Consider the following 20,937-nt stretch of genomic DNA (forward strand, 5'->3'; position numbering starts at 1 on the left):
CCCTTTTTACACAGTTGACATGAATGCCTCTGAAAGTTTTGAGTGACAGCATTAAATCTTGCTTAAAAATTCCTGCTTTAATCAGCCAGCAGAGTGATTAGCAGAAGCATTCATTATATATCCAGTCAAGATGGGCTATGGTTGGAATAAATGGAATTGCCGTATTCAACAAATATATACAGTATTTGAAAGTTGAAACCCTCTGTTCTTCTTTAAGTTTCAGCAACTGAAGAAATTAAGGTAGAGTTAAAGGTTTTATGAGCATTTTAAGCCATTTCGTGACCTTCTACCAGATTTAGCTGCTGAATTATACCAGTTAAGTCTAGATGGTAACTCTCGTTCTGCAAAATTCTTTTGAGATTCACGTGTATGATGAATTTACTGGTTTATTTGGGGTCCCATAGCAACAAGAAGAAGTGTTCGTCGCTCATTTTCTTTTCCTCCTCATTCTCCTATATTGCTGTTTTCAGAGTATAGAGCTGTGATGGGGACAAGTGTGATTTCTCAAGGCACCTAATGGAGTGATATCTGTCAGATAATAGGGGAAATGTTATGCGTGGTATTATAAAAATCATTTACAGCACCTTTAACAGTCCATATTAAGTCCAACAAGATGGCTCATACCATGTTGTTCTGTATGTGCTAATGTGTTCAGCATACATTTTACACGGCAAAGAAACTTTGCGCACAGATTATTATACGCAATTGTTATTACATGTCTGTTCAGAAGGAGTGATATTATATCTCGAAAACAGAATACAAACAACTAAGACTGCAGCTGCTAACTTGTTGTTAAAAACAGTAGCGGTGTTTCAACAAAAAATATCCTTCTTCATCATGGAAAAAGGCTCAAGTCTCTCATGATTATTGTCCAGAGAAGCAAGTCATCTGAGCTAAACACATGATTCAGTCAAGAATGGGAGAGAGAGAGAGAATTGGTACTGTAATTGGTTACTGGAAACTCCTCTGTAGAAAAGCTCTAAAGCCCTGCTGGGAAAAATATAAAAGGAATTAATGTTCTGTGAATAACTGCATAATAAATTACATACTCCTGCTGCAGGACATAATTCTCATGGGCACCTTTAATAATGTTACATCTTTGAAAAAAAAGCTGCCATGGTGATACCTTTGGTTACAGTTAAGACTGCATCCTCAGAGAAAAGATAATTCTTGTTGCCGAACCCATGATCCTTTCCCATAGTATATCCCATTAAATTATCTATCCCATTAAAGGTTTATTGCCCTGTTAATTAAACATTACAGCCGGATATTTACTAAAACTGAAAAATAAGTAGCAGTATTTAGATACTGAAGTAGTCTAGTTGTCTCACTTTTTACTCCAGTGAATATTTTTCATAGAAGGTTAATGTTTCAAAGTCAGTTTCTGTGTAGACACATACATGTAATTTGAAGTCTTGACTACAAAAAAAAAAAAAAAAAAAAAAAGCTGTTATATTGTTGTTTATTTAATACATGTTGACCTTTCATGATATCACATTGTCACACTTTTTGGGGTAAGTAGTCACAACGGGAACCTGCTTTTTATTAACACTGATTTGAGAAGAATATGAATAATACTGGAACTTGCCCCAACCAAAAAAAATTTGAAAAATATCTGGGTTCAACCTTTTGGTTGATCTTCATTACATTGTTTAACCTCGCCATGCGTCAGTGTAGTTTTGTGACAGTTTTGAACTACACGTTTGAAGCCATCAAACTGTAGGAACCACTGTTAACAGCACCTTGTGACTTTCTCATGTGACAACAGATGGCAGTTTAAGGGACTAACTTTAACTGCACATACCAACAGAGGTGCACAAGGCAACAATTCATTATCTGAGTTAGTGTTGTTTAAATAGCATTAGATACAGTGGTAAACACCAGTAAATATGGCTTATTTGTTCCACAGTTGTAGTAATTTAGCCAGCAAAGTGTTTAGCAAAAGCACGGACACTGAAAAGCACTGACATCAATTAATGTAGGCTGTAGTTAAGGGGGAAAACAGATTTTCCAGCATGCAACATCCTTTTGCCTCTATAAAGGGCAAAATCCTCTTTGTCTGGCAATGCATTTAGTCCAGGCAACTGAATGGTGGTCTAGCAGATAAGGCAACATTAGCAGTCTTCCCTGGGGTATATTCCTTGTTGTTCTGCCTCAACACGCAAAAACTGATGTGCTTGGCATAGATGTTACACAGCAGACAAGTGTGTTCAACTTTACACCATAGTTTCACATGTCTGACCAAAACGATCAATTTTTAAATATCTTAAAAAGTAAAGGTTTCCCTTAAAGTCAACATGAGCATCCAAACCCATTTACTTTAATAATCTGACATAATTCTAAATGAAATGGGATATTCTGTGAGGAAAACAAAGGGTGGGATTTTATCCATTGGGAATTGTTTGGATAGTGAAAAGTGGGCGTACATTCCAGAATGGAGCCAGGTGGTTGGAGGGGAGGAGCTGAAAAATAAGAGGGATTGGTGATGTCATCAATGATGGAAAGTCTTTTTTTATTTTACTTTGGAATGACTGTAATCTCATTACAAGAATTTAAAATGTAACGCACTACACTACTTTATACTTAAAGCTGAAGTATGTATTTTCTTCACCACTAGAACCACCAAATGGAATTTCAAAAATAAATATTGTTTTCAAAACAAAAAATAGAAATCAAGCAATAGATAGAATGTATTGTCGCTCGCCACTGCTGGTTAGGACAAAAACTCGAATTTCTATAGAAAATATACCTTTTATCACGTGTCGTTTGCCATTGGGTTAGGACACAATATGACTGTGGTGGCCTGTAGCCTCCTCTGTATCCTCTTTTCCACAATCGCGCTGAACTGTTCTTGTTGCGAAACCGTTCTATTCTGTGCTGATCCGGGCCAGCCGGCATGGTTACAGACTTTTTTCCACTGTGGTGCTGAAAACAGACTTCGAATGTACAAAAGAAATACGTCAGTCGTTACCTTGGTAACACAAGAGTTTAAGGACTGCATGAGAAACGTGTTTACTTTGCCCAAATAGTGCACTTGGCCAGCTACAGAGAAAAAATTTGTAACACTGGCAACTGACAAGTGACCAATTGTGAGTCACGACATCCACCAGCACAGTTGAGCATGGTTGTCTAACCATGCTGAGAATTCCGGGCCAAGAACGGTTTCTAATCATGCCTTGCCGAATAGTGCCCAGGTGGAAAAGCTACTGTAACCATTCCTCACCTTGCTCAGAACCGTTCGGCTCGATGGTGGAAAAGTGACTTATGTTTTTGTTTGATTTTAGTGTATTCTGTTTAAAAAAATAAGGCTGGGCATAGAAATGCATCAATTCTTCGACTACAAACTCTTCAGACATGTTTAGTAGGTTCTGTTCTCTGTTTTGTGTTCAGATGTGTTGTGTTCTGTTGTCGCTATTGCAGTGGAGGACCTGTTTTTAGATAAACAAACATTTTCGCTTGAACGCCCAAATGTCGCGAGGGGACTGTTGCTCTCGTGCCCTATCATGAACGTGCACAGGAGATCAATATTAAGTGAAAATTTTCAATAAATAATACATTCGATTTTGCTTTGTTTCTCACCAAACCTTATCGTACGCTTTCATAACAATCATGAGTTTCATGGAATAATTTTTTAGACTTCTGTGTTATACTTTTGTTTCCTTTTGAAGCTTGATGAGGTGGTCACCATAAACTGCCATTGTATGACATCACAGAACACAACATTTTTTCACAATTTCTCCCTTTGTGTTAAAAAAAGAAAAGAAAGAAAGTCATATAAGGGTTATAACAACACAGGGGTGAGTAAACAATGACTGAATTTTCATTTTTGGGTGAACTAATCCTTTAAAGAAAAGATGATAATGAATTAGAATTAACATTTCTGAATTTAGAAATTTTAGCATCAGATTTTAGGTAAGATTTTCAGATTAACTTCTATAGTTTTATTGGCAATACAGAATTTGTATGGTAGATGCTATGACTTTATCCATTTTGTGAGTCTATAGTAGGCTCAATGAGGATACGTCATTAACGTCACGTGAACGCGAGTAATCTCTCACATGTTGAAGTCACAGCAGCTGCATAAAGAGGGAGATGAACCCAAATTTGAACGACGTGAACCCTACAGAAGTTTTAGCATTAAATAGGGCTGTTTAAATATTCAATGAATTAACAGCATTGTTCCACTGGGGAAAAAAGCGTTATAATCAAAGGGGTGCAAGCAGGGATATTCCTTAATCTAAAGGAATATGTGGGTTTTAGGCTTATTATAACCAGGCAACTGTGAAGCCTAACTGCATACCGTCAGAAAATATGTTTAGTGCATAATTTCAACTGATTATAAATAGCATTCTTCTCGCAGCAGGACACAATTCTCAGAGGTTGCTTTAATAATACAACATCTGAACGAGCGCGTGGAGGCACCTGGGACTGAAGCTCACACACGGACACATGCACGCCGCGCGCTCCACTGGATCCGCGCGCTGGAAATGAGGAGGACCTCATCCCGAGACTGACCAAATCCGGCCGATTTCCTACCGTCACGGCCATCTGTGTGGTTTCGATTCAGAGGTGAATTGCACACACTAAAATGACTCAACAATCGGCACTATCAACCATGGAGCTGGAGCAGAGCTGCAGTACTATATCTAAAAAGAGCATGATCACCAAAATCTTTAAAGTTCGCAAAAGGAGAGAAATGCTGTTAGTGCAGGTGTGCTTCATATGCAGCGTCCTGTTCGTGGCGTGGAGCTTGTCAGCGTTGCTCACAAAAACAGGTGAGTGGGAATAAGTAATGTCCTGTATATTTTGATGAGGGTGATGAGGTTTGTTATTGTGCCACATGCACTGGCAATTATGAGACATTGTATGCTATTATTTATAGTGCGTTATAATACGATAATAAAAGTCAACAAAATACACTTGTCTTTTTTTTTTTTTTTTTTCTGGGAAGTCAGACGTTGAATTAGTCACTGTGGTGTGAATACAGAGCCTGCTGCGAATGGGACTATCATTTCTCTCCCATTTGGAGAATTGGGACGTCGCGACGAGATTTAATTCAAATGATTACACAAGATTTTGGAGCAGCGAAGGATGGCTGGCAGCTGCTTCGCCTTATAATCATCCCTTATTCTGAGGGCTATTTTGTGGGAAGATGTTTCGGTTGGAATGGTGAGGGGCCGTTCAAACCAAACGCATCATTACGTCAAAAAGCTAGACACCGCGCAATGAATCGAACAGAAAGCACGCGCTTTTTTTTTTTTTTTACAAGTTGACGTTATTTTTCTCCTCACACGGCGTCCGAAATACGCGACGCAACGCTCTAAAACGTCGGTCATGCGAATTGAAAAACAGCGCAGACGGATGTAAAAACGTGTTCGGTGTGAACGGCCCCTTAGATGTTAAGACACGCACAGTAGGCTATATTCAGCAGTCTCATTTGTGCGGATAACAAACAATGCCGCAGTGAGAAAAACAAACCGAGCTAATTCTCATCTATTTATCTATTTCCAAATATTGTGTGTTATGCACACACGGTCCCTGTTTGTGTTTGTCTGTAACGATGTGATTATCTTTTAATGCTCCGTTGCATTGTATGACAAGCCCACTCCCAGCTGTCCGAGTTTGAAGCGAGCTCCCAGGGGCGGAGTTATGTGTGTCTGAGGCGGAGTCGGGCGATCTGATGGGTGGTGTCAAGCGACCGACTATGTCAGTTCAGAAGACTCGCGCTCTGATTTCACGGAATGTGACCTCTGCTGCTGATTTTGTACAGTATACAACTAAAAAACACATGCTGCCTTGATATATCTATTTAAATTAATTGGCTTGATACAAATTTCTTTTATATTAAAATAATAAACTAATACACCTGTTTCAGCTTTAAAGGGTTAGTTCACCCAAAAATGAAAATTCTCTCATCGTTTACTCTCCACCCTTCCATCTCAGATGTGTATAATGTTATTTCATCTGCTGAACACAAACGAAGATTTTTAGAAGAATATTTCAGCTCTGTAGGTCCTTTAAATGCAAGTGGATTTTGACCAGAATTTTGAAGCTCCAAAAAAAACACAAAGACAGCATAAAAGTAATCCATAAGACTCCAGTAGTTAAATCTGCATCTTCAGAGGCGATATGATAGGTGTGTGTGAGAAACATATCAATATTTCACTATAAATCTCCACTTTCACATTCTGAAAGTGAAAGTTAAAGTGGAGATTTATAGTTAAAAAAAAAAAGAACTTAATTATTGATCCGTTTCCACCCACACCTATCATATCGCTTCTGAAGACGTAGATTTAACCACTGGAGTTTTATTAATTTATTTGATAAAAGTAACAGCCATACACATCTGGGATGGCATGTGGGTAAGTAAATTAGATAATTTTCATTTTTGGGTGAACTATTCCTTTAATTACTGAGCACTTAGGAACTGCTAATGTGTTGTGTACTGGTGTGTTTACAGATAACAGCTCAGCTCGTGCTGCCTTTCAGACTGCAATCATGTAAATGGTCTGAATTCTCCAGCAGTGTGTTTGTGTGTGTGTGTGTGTTTGTTGGGCTCAGCCTTCAAGGACTGGGTCAGCTGATGAGAATTTGGGGTATGAGGCACCAGGCAGGACAGTCAGCTGAGGGCTCAATCACTGTGGGGAAGTTTTTAATTCTGAGGATCAGTGCAGACTGTCTGTGCTGTAAACCTACTGCACACACATATACACACACACATCAGATCATTACATTTACTCCATCTCAGTCACTCCTGTAATATATATGTCATATATATATTATGAAATATAACACGAGCAAGAGTGCGATATGGCCCTACATCAGCACTGCTGTGATTCGGCCATGGCCTCGTGCCATAGGTCATCACAATAGTGCTGAATTAGGGCCAAATAGTATGATTGTGAGTGTGATATTGCTTATATACAACAGTTCAATGAACAAGTTAATTTTAAAAAATGAGGAAAAACTGTGTATTGTCATAAACGCATTTGTGCATGGAACTACTTTCTTACACTACAGATCAGAATCTGCCATTGCTGGTTCATACCAAATGATGCATCCAAACCTCTCAAAGACATCACTTCAGAACTACTAGTATCATGGCTTGGGCTGTTTCTAACAAGTTATTGGAGAAACAAGGATGTGTGTGTGTGTGTGAGAGAGAGAGAGAGAGAGAGAGAGAGAGATGGAGCACGTGCGATCACCTGTTGCCACTCCCAAGCAGAGAAGCTGTAGTGTGTTAGTCAGCTTTCTGAAGATTATGTAATTTTGGTCAAATGCATCCTATTTTCTCTGTGGAAAAATAGCGGGGGGTATTCCTCCCTATTTTGCGGTAGCTGGTGCACAAGTGTCATTCACTATAGTTACCGCAATGTCCATTTTGAAAGGTATGTCCTCTACAATGTGGAAAGTCTGGTAAGAGGTAAGTGCCTTGAGTTTGAGTAATTAATCTGCCTGTTGTGTCTCAGCTGTGATGAGCCTTAATACTGAAGTTGTTAGTTTAAAGCCGTTTAAAGCTATTTCCTAGCTTTAGTAGTGTAGTAGTAATCCGAGCGATCACGTAGTGCTGATGAACGAAAACACTGTCTGACGCAGACTCGCTGCATGCCACCTGAACTGGCTCATATTACACACAAAAATTGTCTTTTGCTGCCACCTGTCAGCTAAAATCTGTAATGTCACAAAAATAAATATAAAGACACACATACTGTATAGCTCTTAACACATCTGCACTGCTCTTACACTTTAGTTTGGAACACCACGAACACAAGCAGATTGATACACACAGTGAAGTGTTCAAATCTTGATGATCTGAGACATCAGTACTCATTGAACGTCTCCCATCCAATCAGATTCGAGGACCGGAACTAACTGTTGTATATCGTACTAAAATTATAAAACCATTTATTAGAAGAATTGTCTATATTATTGATGTAATAATTTTAACAAGTGCAATGACTGAATTAAGTTTTTAATGAATTTTGTACACAAAACAGTTTGGCATGACAGAGAGCAAAGACTTAGTAAGTAAACTACACATAATTCAGCTGCTGTGTTTGTGTTAATTCAGTGAAGGATTCGTCAGAATGATTTAAACCTTAAGCTTGTGAGTTGGTGAGTCGTTTGGAGAAATTCATTGAAAGTACCAGCTCATAAGATTCAATCATTGTTTTGAGCGCAGCAAACAAAACGCAATAGAAAGGCGTGCAGTTTTGCTGTTTTTTTCACAGCCTCATTCTAACTGCAAAATCGAAACTTGAGTAAAATATAATTTTAGTTGTGACGCTGGAGATTCAGTGGTGGGGAAAATCAGATCAGCAGAGTAGGAAACACTGTAAGTCCAGAATAAACAATATGCTGCTTTAATTACTATTAAATCATTATGTTAACTGGAGGTTACATCAATTATTAGTAGAGAATCAGAAAAAGAGAACCACTCTGGGCTGGATAGCTTATGCAAATCATCTAAAATCGAACATTAACACATAGAAAGTATTTGTATTTTAAATTACAAACCCGCTTCATAAAAACAATAATTCTGGAAATAATAGAAAAGTTAATACCTCTGATATTTATCCTTATACAGGTCTATGTTGTCATTATTGCTGCGAGAGACTTGCGCAAACTTAACAGTGGTGTGGGTTGTCATGGCACTGTTGTGAAGACATGCTGGGCATTCACTGATAGGCATGAATCCATGAGTGCTGAATGTCATAAAAGCATATAAAGGCAGCATAAAAGTAATCCAGTGGTTAAATCCACATCTTCATAAGTGATATGATAGGTGTAGGTGAGAAACAGATCGATATTGAAGTCCTTTTTTAGTATAAATTCCCCTCCCTGCCCAGTATGTGGCTATATGCACCCATTCACTTGCACTGGATGGACCTACAGAACTAAGAAATTCTTCTAAAAACTCGCATTTGGTTTGTTTCTAAAAACTTTTGATTGGTTCGTTCCACTGACGAAACATTGAAAAATATCTTTCCAAAAAATTTCAGTAGACAAAAACTCCAGACAACGTGTGGAAAATTAGATGTGATCTAGGAGCTTTTTGATAGCTTTATACAGTTTGTCATTGAAGGGATGGTAAGCCCAAAGATTGCGCTACTTTGAATAAGGTCTATATTGATTGTTTTCTAACTAAGAAATATAAATTGATATGTTTTAAAATCACAATAAAAAAAGGCTCAACTGACATTGAACTTGGTTGAACTTGGCCAGCATCTGCTTGGATCATAAAAAACTAGAATGGGTGCAGTCAGTACTTTCACAAAGTTTTTTTAGCATAAGTTGTATCTAAATGCATAATTAAGTTCACGTTTAGCAGCGAAGTAAATTTACAACGCGAATTATGACGACTGGACACTGCTGGCACATCAGTATTTAATTGTAGATGCTAAAAGTGTCCCTCCCCTTACTAAAACGGAAAGTATGATTGGTTAGCAGATATCCTATTTCGGCTGAAACTAATGCTCTGATTGGTTACTCAGCTGAGTCGAACTGTCTATCTTGCCCATGCGGTCAATTCAGTGCTCCCACCTCCTGCTCTCCATGTGCATTTAGAGAGAATCTATGTACACCTTAAAAAAAAAAAAAAAATCACAATTAACTCCACAATCTGCAGCATCGTGTCAGTAGATTGAAATGTCAAAAGCCTACTTGTTGCTCTGGTGGCCATACGCATCTTCACTTTAGGTGAGTAAATGCAAAATCCTTAGAAGGTGGCTTATACACTTGACCACATGCCCTTATGTCATTCCAAACCCATATATATATATATATATATATATATATATTCTTATGTGGAACACAAAAAAAGTTTAGGATAAAGTCCATACAATTAAATTTGATCGGAAACTGTCAAGCTACAGAAATGACAAAAAAAAAAAAAGCATCAGATTATTGCATGAGTCCCATGTTTTTTTTTCTAAATAGGCCTATAATGTAGTATTCCAAATAAGTAGCTTTCAAATCTCATTCATGCTTCTGTGTAATCAGGAGAAAAGAGAATGAAATTTGAGAGCTATGGTGGAGTGGAAGGTTTTCAGCAATACCTTGTTTTGTTCTGTTCCTCAAGCAAAGCAATTGTACGGCATCAGAAGGCAGCCCTGGTCACTATTTGCTTTCATATATCAAAAGTGTAAACATTCGTCAAAACATATCCTTCAGAAGAAAGTCACATAGGTTTGGATTAAATGGTAGAAATTTCATTTTCGGTGAACTGTTCCTTTAAAGATTCCCTTAGGAATATGTTATATGCACAGAGCTCTGACACCCTCACTGATCATTAGCTGGTGGACAGTCTGATCTTGAAACAGCTTGACGTTTCATCTCTCTTCTCAAGAGTACTGTAAAAAGAAGGTGAAGGGGGAATTTGAGGGCATTTCTCCAAGGTAGTTATATGGATTGGAGTACAAAAATGGAGGGTATAACAATCTCATACATAAAGGGTAATATGTTGAGGGAAAACAGCATACTGGAGGACATAGGAAATGCAATCAGTGCCAGACAGAGAACCAAACCGATACCACAGTGTCAAAATTATGATATAGGGAGGACCAGAGCTAGGCTAGTTGTCACACTTTTTCAATTCTGTATAGCCACATACAGTACAATAAATTCTAAAGCTACTGAACATTTCCACCATTATTGGCCAGGTAAAAAAAACACTGGTCATTGAATAAACATTGACAAAAAGTTGTAAATTTTCACTATGGAACCTACCATTAAACAGTCTATAAGCTTTTCAGCCAAATTTAAATAGTAGAATAAAGTATGCATGTGTGGTTTTATATTAAGTTCTCTTGTTTAATCAACAGCTATAGCAAAATATGATGCTGTTGAAATTTTAGTTTGGAGGATAAAATTCACAAATAAAATTATCTTAATTCGGTTTTGAACTAGGTGTTTGAAACCAACATACAAAACCACTGCTAGAGAAAACAAGCAGTTGTGTAATTGGACTTTTGACTTAAAGCTTTACAGTTACCAAGATATAGGACTTCCCCTAGTCTCCCCTTCCATTAATAACAGAGTACAGATCAAATCCACTGTGGTAATGGCAATACATCTCAGTAGCAAGTTGATCTCTCATTACAGGGGATTTTGCATTGTGTGTTTTCACTTGCTCTTGTTGTCTGCAAAGCATGAAGTGTCAAATTCTGCCTGACTGACTAATACTTGTGGGTGCAGTCGAGTTTAATTACGGCAAAATTACAAGCAGTTTAAGGGATTACCTGCACATGATATTGTAATGACGAGGATGCTGAATACTTTGTGCTTAATGGCTCTTCAGGTGCTGGCATATCTGATAAGCCTGTCAGGAGTCCATCTGGTGTGCACCCCTCCAGTGATTACGGAGCCTTAAATCACACCTAATATGGGTGTGCTTCCCAAATCTAATCTAAAAATGCACCTTTTAATTTTTCTGTATGTAGATGTAATGCAATTAGTGTGGGCTTAAAAAAACTGTTCACACAAAAATAACCTTTTTTACTCACCCTCATGTTATTTCAAACCCGTGTGACTTTTCTTCTAGTGATATACAAAGGGAGATGTTAAAGGGGTCATGACATGCCTTTTTTATTATTTTAATATGTACCTAGAGGTTCACATATAATATTAGTAAAGGTTTTTTGTACAAAAATAGTCATATTTGTAAAACATGATCATTTTCCACCCTCATTCTGACCCTCTGTCAGAAACACTCAGTTTTGGTGCTGCTGCTCCTTTAAGACTTGACAGTAAACGCCCACTGTTATGATTGGCTAACTGCTCTTGACTGATCTGCTCTCTCTACATGCCATCTCACTGCTCACCACTGCTGGGCAGGCTGTGGAAGAGGTGAAGTTGATGCCGTTGATATGTTGTTGTGGAGGCGGTCAGATGCAAATGTCTACCACAGTGTGACATCATAATGTGGAAGTAGAGATTGAGTCGTTTTGGCAGCTTGGTTTCAACAAATGCTCTTTTTGCAGTGAGGGGGAAGGTTTGAGTCCTGAAACCTACAAACTGACAGTATGTTTTTATAGTACAATGACCCCTTATATGTCAAGATCAAGGAAAATTGAATTCTTCATGTCATGACCCCTTTAACCCTCTGGGGTCTAAGGGTGTTTTGGGCCCTGGAGAAGTTTTGACATGCCTTGACATTGGTGCTTTCAGTTGCTTAAAAACATATTAATGGCTAAAGTCTGATAACACTGTATTCAGCACAAACTGGGCTACAATAATATGTGAACGACATGTATGTACATGTTTGTATTTTTGAGAAAATAACATTTATGCGTGGTTTTTGAAAAAACAAATATTGTAAGTCACTGAAATCAGGCCATGTAACACATACTAAACATTTGTTCTCGAGACCTTTGAGAACTGGTTCTTGTAGCCTAGAGTTTTTGCTACAAAAATGATGTGAAAACCATCCTGATCACTCATTCATACAAAACAATATAATAATTTAACTTGTAGCGAAATTATATCAAATAACTAATTTAGATCTTTGCACGCATTCTCCCACAATTATATGTAGCGAATTTGTATGTGAATAATTAATTTGTTTTTCGAATCTTGGCCGCATTCGACCAACAATATATGTTGGAAATTTGGTAGTTTAAATGTACACGGGATGGGTTAAAGTGCCCATGTACCCCCACCATTATATGTAGGGAAACAGTATGTGTGAGCTAGGAATTTTAAATTAAACTGTCCCTATTCTACATTATTATGTAAGGAAAATTATAATGGGATTAGTCGCGTTCGACAACCATTATAAATTAGATAAATGACAAATAACTAGATTATTTGTCTTTATAAAATACTCCACCATTAAAATCGTAATACAATGTCTCGTTGTATCCGCTCACAATTTCTATTGTAAGGAATTAGCTTTAATAAGGGAATTATGATTAATTCTTTAATTTGTTGCTATTCTAAACATAAACTAATCTAACACATAAAACGTGAAACAGGTTGGTGAGTAGTGACAGAATGTGAAATAAATGATCAATACAGAGAAAATGAACTTTATGGAGTCTGGTGACAATGCCTTAAGAACCATTTATCCTTTGTGTCTACATCGATTTGCAATCGGATTACCCAAAGTATTTAATACACCAGCACTTTGAGCAAAAGTCTGGAGATGTACTTGCGTGTCGTTGCGTTTCCTTGCGTTATGTTCTTTGTGTTGCTTGGTTCTTTGGCTCTTTGTAGAAAGTTCGTTCCGTCAATGTTTTGGACTTCTGTTAGGATCAAATAGTTATTGTCTGGATGAAGCGAGGCCTTCTGCAAGAAGGACTCGTGACTCCCGTTGGATGTCTGAACCGTAGAGCAGAGAGTGAGAGGCTTCCTCGGGACTTTTGTGTCCCGAGTTTTCCTTGGACTCTACATGGCACGGAGGATTAGGAAGAAGCAAGAGAGCCGAAGAGAGGAGACCAAGCGACGGTTCCAAGAGAGCAGAAGCAAGAGAGAAGAAACACGTTCTTCCTGTTTTGGAAACATTTGAACTGAAATTGGCCGCACCCCAAAAGGTGTCCTGAGCCAATCAGAAATGATTTTCAGAGTCACATGGTCGACTGGTCTGTCCTTTTCAGAGTTGATTTACGATCCTTTGTGTGCAAAATTCCCGCTCAAAAATAGTGAATGTTTAATCATGAACTTTTATATCTTGAAAGCGTTGCAAGAGACATGACATTTGTTGTCATCAACATTCTCTATGGAATCAAGCAAGCATTTACATACTAAATGTGACATATTTTCATAAATATTACACGTGTAAGTAACAGAACATGAAAATCCCTGATTACCAATCATACTGGTTAATTCATTGGTTTTACAACATGGATAATACATTACATGTTATGAGAAACCTGATTGTCGGGGATATATTTTGTATTTTAACAGGTGAAGCCTTGAATAGTACAAGATTTAAAGATTCTAATCATCGATTTGTTAGCTGATTTACAAATCACTACACATTTTAAAAGGTACATCGGCTATAATCATTAATTTGTCAGTTATAAAAGTAATCACAGGTCAAAGTAATTTTCAGAATTATCTAGCAAGGCTAGGTATTGTGTACATTGTGGATCTAAATGCATTCTGTACATTTCACAGGGTTGACTCAGTGAAAGTACAACGTTCATGGATTCCTTCACAAGTCTCCGTTTCCTGATATGGCCGTGGATTTATGCATTTAAGGTCACAAGGTCTTACAGAAGGTTTAAGTTTGTGGAACAAAGAAGGGTTGTCCATATGGGTTAGCTCTGTCATTACAAACCCTAGTTTGAGATTAAGCAGGAATGGTAGAGACGGTCTCCTTCAGCAATTTAGGCGCCATGGATTCGTTTTATGACTCTCTAATGGCTTGGTGGGGGCTCTCTCTGATCAGTGGAATTTGGTGTTGTGTTCATTTGATGGCTTCGTTTGTGGATAATCCAACAAACTTTTGTAAGACACTTTTAGTGTTAGAAAGGCCATATGCGAGGAGGTGTGGATGATCATGAATATTGATGTGATTCACACCTGAGGAGAAAAAGACCCCTCCTCTGAGAGAGAATGAATGTGAGGAGACTTATTGATTGAATGTATTGTTTGTAGCTTATTCACAAAATCAAGTTTAAGTTAAAAGAAATAATCTGACTATACATTTTCTTTACATAAAGACTTTACTTAAAAACTTTAGACCTACACTACCATTTAAAAGTTTTAGATCTGTAAGATTTTTTTAAATGTTTTTAAAAGAAGTCTCTTATGCTCACCAAGGCTGCATTTATTTGATCCAAAATACAGCAAAAACAGTGATATTGTAAAATATTTTTACAATTTAAAATAATTTTTCTATTTGAATATATTGTCAAATGCAATTTATTCCTTTGATCAAAGCTGAATTTTCAGCATCGTTACTGCAGTCTTCAGTGTCACATGATCCTTCAGAAATCATTCTAATATGCTGATTTTCTAATATGGGCATATTTACAGCACATTTTACACATTTACACCTGAACAAATATTTGCAAGCACAAGCTTCATTGATGATAGTGAGGCAGCATAAACACTAGTTAAAATATAATCTAAACATTAATATTATTTTTATATCATATTACATATCATATTTTTATCATACAGCATACAATTTAAATACCTGCTTTAGCCGAAACAACATTTAAAATGTAACTAAAACTTGCCTATTAGGACATATTTCAAATGTCAATACTCTGAATCCTGGCTGGCAAGTCTGGAAATAGTCCAACTAGTCAAATAAGTACATGTTTATATAAAATAGCATGTCAACTAATGTTAGTAAAACTAAATGACTTACTCATCTGAAATTGTATCCTCGGCCGGATCAAGTCGCTCTTCAAAATGCAAACGCTCCTCGTCGGATTCCCACTCTTCTTCTGAGGAAAATGTGAACTCTTCGTCACTATCCAGGACCATCTGTAGAGCTTCCTCACCTGTGTAGCGTGCCATCTTCCAAATGCGCAGAAAAGTGAATGAACTTGATGTTTTTTAAGGCATTGTTGGGGGCGTTTACCATTTGCATTGATCGTCTCAGCACATTACCGCTCTGCTGATGGGTGGGATCAGATTAACGATAATGAGCTGAGCCAGGAGAAACTGTACATCGCTTTGTTTCATACAGATTACATTGCAGGAGAATATTTGTTTTAAATTTGAATTGTTTTATTTAAAAGTAGACATTTTAAGCTTTCTTTAGACATACGTTTCATGTTTGTCTAAGTATTCGTAGTTTCAGTTCATTTTTGTGACGTGTTTCAGAAAGATGCTCGTGGAGAGAGAGACGGCTGAAAGCGCACCCTGTTTATTTTCTTTATTTTACAAAAGCACAAGGTTTTGTTGTTATTGTGAGTGTACACAAATAAAAGTAGACCCTTTATAGTCTCTAATGATGTCTTACACTTATCTGTATGCCCAAAAATGCCGGAGTATTTTAAGTTGTTTCCGCTGTTATAAGGAAAAAAATACAGCAGGACGCGCCGGCACGTCCGTCGACCCCTGAGGGTTAAGCAGAACGTTACCATCAGTTACAATTCACTTTTTTGCATATTTTTTTTCCATACAATAAAAGTTTATGGTGACTGAGACTAACATTCTGCCTAAGATCTCCTTTTATGTTCCATGGAGGAAAGTCAAATGTTTGGAACAACACGAGGGTGAGAAAATAATGACACAATTCTTCCATTTTTGGGGTGAACTCTCTCTTTAAAATGCTGCTTAATCAACTTTATATTGTTCAGTATCTTGTCCTCCTTCCAGAAAAAAAAACTTTGTTACACAACTTTACAGGCGCTTTTTTCTGCTTCTCAGAAGCTGTAAGTGGGTCATTCTGTTCTGCAGTACATATCTGTCTAACTATTGCTAATGTATTGTAGGGTATACAGTATTTATAGAATCAAGAGTAGCCAGTGGAAGATCTCTTGTACATGCATTAAAGGAATATTTCTCGCCTAAAACGTGTGATAAATACAATGAAAGTGGATGGTGACTGCAGCTATCCTGCTGCCTGGACATTCTGCTAGCTAATTTTTGTTCCTCATAAAATGTTGTTATTTTTGGTTAACTATTGGGTAGTTCAACTGAGAATTCTGTCAATCACTCACCATCAACAGTCACCAAACATCTCCTTTAATGTTTTGCCAAAGAATGTGTGTTTAGAACAGCATATAAACAAACACACAAATGGGTTCAGCTGCAGTGCCAACTGTTCAGTAAATGTTACCCTTAATATGTGCATAATTAGATAAATGTGATTATGCTTTTTTGGACCTCCCAATAAATCCTCATGATGAAATTATGTACGCCGAAATTGACTGGTGCCCATAGAAAGGGAAAATATACGAGATGTGAAGTCCTAATTTAGGCTCTGGCTATTATGAGAAACAGTATGCATGACAATCCTTCACACCAAAATTTTCTTTCTCTGAATTCCCAAAGTATAAACCCCTTGGGGTGCTAGCCACAATACAGTGCACATCTTTTAATAAAGGAATAGCTCACCCAAATGTAATTTGTTTTTTAAAATTATTTACTCACCCTCATGTCATTCCAAACCTTTATGACATTCTTCTGCAAACTAATTTGGAGATATCTTCAATACAATGGTGATGATAGTGCCTCGCTTCAGAGCTTAAGGAATAGTTCACTCAAAAATTATAATTCTCTTATCACTTATTCTTATGCCTACTCAAACTCATGACTTCTGCGGAACACAAACAACTATTTTTTTGATTGGAGATATCCATCCATCTTCTGCTGCTTATCTGGGTCTGGGTCTTGGTTGCAGCAGATTAAGCAAAGCTGCCCATACGTCCTTTTCCCTGACCACATCCTCCATCTCATCCTGGTGGATCCCCAGGTGTTCCCAGGCCAGCCGAGAGATATAATCCCTCCAGCATGTCCTAGGTCTTCTTCAAGGTCTCTTCCCAGTTGGACATGCCCGGAACACCTCCACAGGAAGGCATTCGGGAGGCATCCTGATCAGATACCTGAACCACCTCAACTGGCTTCTTTCAATGCGGAGGAGGAGCGACTCTACTCCGAGCTCCTCCCGGATGTCCAAGCTTTGCACCCTATACCTTAGGGTAAGCCCAGCCACCTTGCGAAGAAAGCTCATTTTGGCCGCTTGTATCTGCAATCTTATTCTTTCAGTCACTACCCAAAGCTCATGACCATAGGTGAGGTTTGGAACATTGATCAAATGGTAAATCAAGGGCTTTGGCTTTAGGCTCAGCTCCTCCTCCACCACCATGGTCTGGAACAGTGACCACATTACTGCAGCTGATGCACCTGCCTGTTAATCTCATGCTCCAACTTTCCCTCACTCGTAAACAAGACTCCAATATACTTAGATGACTCCTACAGGTTTGGAGCAAGCAGCTTTCCCAAGTGGTGAAGACAATCCACCCTTTTCTGGCAGGAAACCATGGCCTCAGATTTGGAGGTGCTGATCCTCATCTCAACCGCTTCGCACTCGGCTGCAACCCGCCCTAGTGTGTGCTGGAGGTCACAGCCTGATGATGACAACAGGACTACATCTTCTGCAAATAGCAACGATGCAATACTGAGGCCCACATACTGGACACACTCCGCACCTCGTCTGCGCCTCGAAATCCCATCCATGAAAATCACGAATAGGATTGGTGACAAGGGACAGCCCTGACGGAGTCCAACACCCACTGGGAACAGTGGATGGAAATAGAGACTGTTCCACTGTGAACAGTGATTAAGATATTATGTTTATATCTGTACAATGCAAGTCAATGGGTCAAGCTCCTAAAAGGGCATAAAGGCAACAGGTAATCCATACAACTTGAGTGGTTTAAATCATGACTTCTGAAGTGGCCGCGCTCTGCACATGTGTCGAGCGCTAGGAAGTGCATTCCAGCTTCAAATCATAATCGTGACGAGAAGACTGCAGAGGGAAAGATTTAAAGTAAAAAAAGAGTTGGATTTTGTCCTGTTTCTCACTCCAAACCGATTGTCTCTCTTCAGAAGACATGAATTAAACTCTAGGTTTATGGTCTACCTTGATCTTGTCTTCGTTCTTTTTGGAGCTTGAAAGTGTTGGACCCTGTTGACTTGCATTGCATGAACAAAAACGCCTCACATTTCCAACAAAATATCTTCGTTTGTGTTCCACAGAAGAAAGTCATATGAGTTTGAGATGGCATAAAGGTGAGTAAATGATGAAAATTATCATTTTTGGGTGAACTATCCCTTTAAGGACCCAAAAGTATCATAAAAGTGGTCCATGTGACTCTTTCACCATATTCCAAAAATCTTCATTCATTAAAACATTCACATTAAAACATATTTTGTGTATGTCTGTAGAAGTCGTATGGGTTAGGAATAACATAAAGGGTGAGTAAATTATTACACAATTTTGGGTGAACTACCACTTTAAACTTGATTACAGTCTACCAGTTTTCGGAAAAACGGTAGTCCCGCCCTAAATTTACAACATCGGTTTAGGTTGGCAGAGAGCTGTCTCCCAGGTTTTTCAGATGTGCAAAGACAAAACGCAGTAACTACACTTTGAGTTATGGCTAAAATTCGGTCAGCTATGCTCAGATTTAGAGCAAACAGAGTGTGAAAATTGCAGTAACTACAAAATCCACTTTAAAACCAAATAACTTGGAAGCCATTTTTCTCAGTTTCAGTGTTGTAGTTACTGTGTTTTGCTGTTGTAGGGCAGATTTTATGCAAGGTGTTTAAAAAAATCACGTGCAACAGCTTTACGACTCCAGTGTGTGTGTGTGTCTTCATTAGGTCATGGGCTGGTCCTTCAGGAGAGGTTTGACGCACCCAAAGATCATCTGGGCCGCAGACTTATGGCCATAGTAGGAGACAATGAGACTGAGGAGAAGAACTGCACAGAGCCAGGTAATGCATAATTCATACTGAGAAAAGATATCACTCTATCACAGTGTTTCTCAACTGGGTTGCAGGTCTTTTCTGATTGCATCATAGACCGCAGGGAAAAACAATGTTAAATGCAAATGATAAAATACATTTAACCATATAATCGTGTTGTTTTGCTAGCAAAATAAATTGGCTTCTCAACTTCCAAAAGGGAGAAGAAAACACTTCCTAATCCCATATCTTTTTGTGGTTAATGTCAAAAGCTGTGAGTGCAATCAAACTCTACTGTTTTGGCGCACATTCTGTCATTTATCATCTGTCTCTTGGTAATGTGGCTAATACTATTTAGCTTCATGTGTGTTCCATGTGTTAGGCTGGTAAATTACCCTTTTGCTGTAGTTTATGCATTTACAAAATTGTAAACAATTCTTGTTAACTGTGTTGGGTCACCACTTGACATCCAATGAAAAAAATCTTGGTCCTGATGCAAAACCAGCTGAGAACAACTGCTGTATTGGACATTTATTTGCTTCACACAGATGCCCTTTCCATTGCCATCAATATTGACAATACTATTTTAAGATACTGTATGAATCTTATACAAATACATTTATACGAATGGAGCCTAGTCTTGCCAACATATTGATATGAATTGTTTGCCCTGTAAATTAAGCTGGCCCTCATTGTGGAAAGAAAAAACATAATTCTGAGAGAAGATTTGAAATTATGACAGAAATGGATCTACTGGCTTTAGCTTGTGCATTCTATAAATAGAAGCAGGAAAGCTATTTTTAGATGTTATGTCCTCCCAACATCTGTGACCATGGGTGATGCTGAGGAAGATGAGGATATCTCGGGAGTCCTGGCATCTCAGTGCTACAGGGCCTTCTCATTAAGCAGATCTAATTTGCCAAACCGCACAGTCCCGTTAATGTGACCCCACGCCCCCTGTCGATTGTGAGATTATGGAAGGTTTCAGGGGTTGTCTCTATTAGAGATGTGAGCTGGGGAAGTTTGTCATCGCAGTCTGATTAAATCTGCCCTTTTAAATTGCTCTTTGCCCTTGAGGAATGTTTCAGGGATTGTGGAACAGGATTATTATTGTAATTTAGTTTTTATTTCCAGTTTATTTTCAATTTGTACTTTCTATTTAGTTTAGTTTAGAGTTATGCATCAACGGATATCATTTAAATATGTTTAACAGCATAACATTTCTCAGGGCTGTCTAGTTATCACTGTTTAGTGGAGTTCTTGGATGAAGGTTTCCCATTTTGAAATATAATACGTATGCAGACTGATCAGACTAGTAGGTTGAAGGTTTTGCTGCTGAAATCGCTCTGTGCTTACCGAAATTCGAAACACTGCCCCAAGTGGTCGAAGCTGGAAGTGTTGTTGAACGTGTGAGCACGTATGAGCTCCAGTTTTCTGGCGAAATGTCCACAGAGTGGTGACAAAAGCAACTTATATTTTTTGTTGTAAATGACATAATATAGTTCACAGGAATGCATATTTTATTAACTCCACCATTCTAGCCCAAATCCTAAACCTAAC

The 20,937-nt window shown here is 38.1% G+C and overlaps 1 protein-coding gene across 1 annotated transcript in view; it reads left to right on the forward strand.

Moving 5' to 3' along the window:
- The first annotated feature begins 4,522 nt into the window (after positions 1 to 4,522).
- Positions 4,523 to 20,937, forward strand: part of LOC127454837 (sodium/potassium/calcium exchanger 4-like) — a 106,243-nt gene continuing 89,828 nt past the window's right edge. The window contains exons 1-2 of the mRNA XM_051722296.1: positions 4,523 to 4,775; positions 19,294 to 19,407. Coding sequence (XP_051578256.1) covers positions 4,589 to 4,775; positions 19,294 to 19,407 — 301 coding nt within the window. The 5' untranslated portion in view covers positions 4,523 to 4,588. The remainder of the gene's footprint in view (positions 4,776 to 19,293; positions 19,408 to 20,937) is intronic.

This window comes from Myxocyprinus asiaticus, chromosome 17 (genome assembly GCF_019703515.2).
Source record: "Myxocyprinus asiaticus isolate MX2 ecotype Aquarium Trade chromosome 17, UBuf_Myxa_2, whole genome shotgun sequence".
Classification (NCBI taxonomy): Eukaryota; Metazoa; Chordata; class Actinopteri; order Cypriniformes; family Catostomidae; genus Myxocyprinus; species Myxocyprinus asiaticus.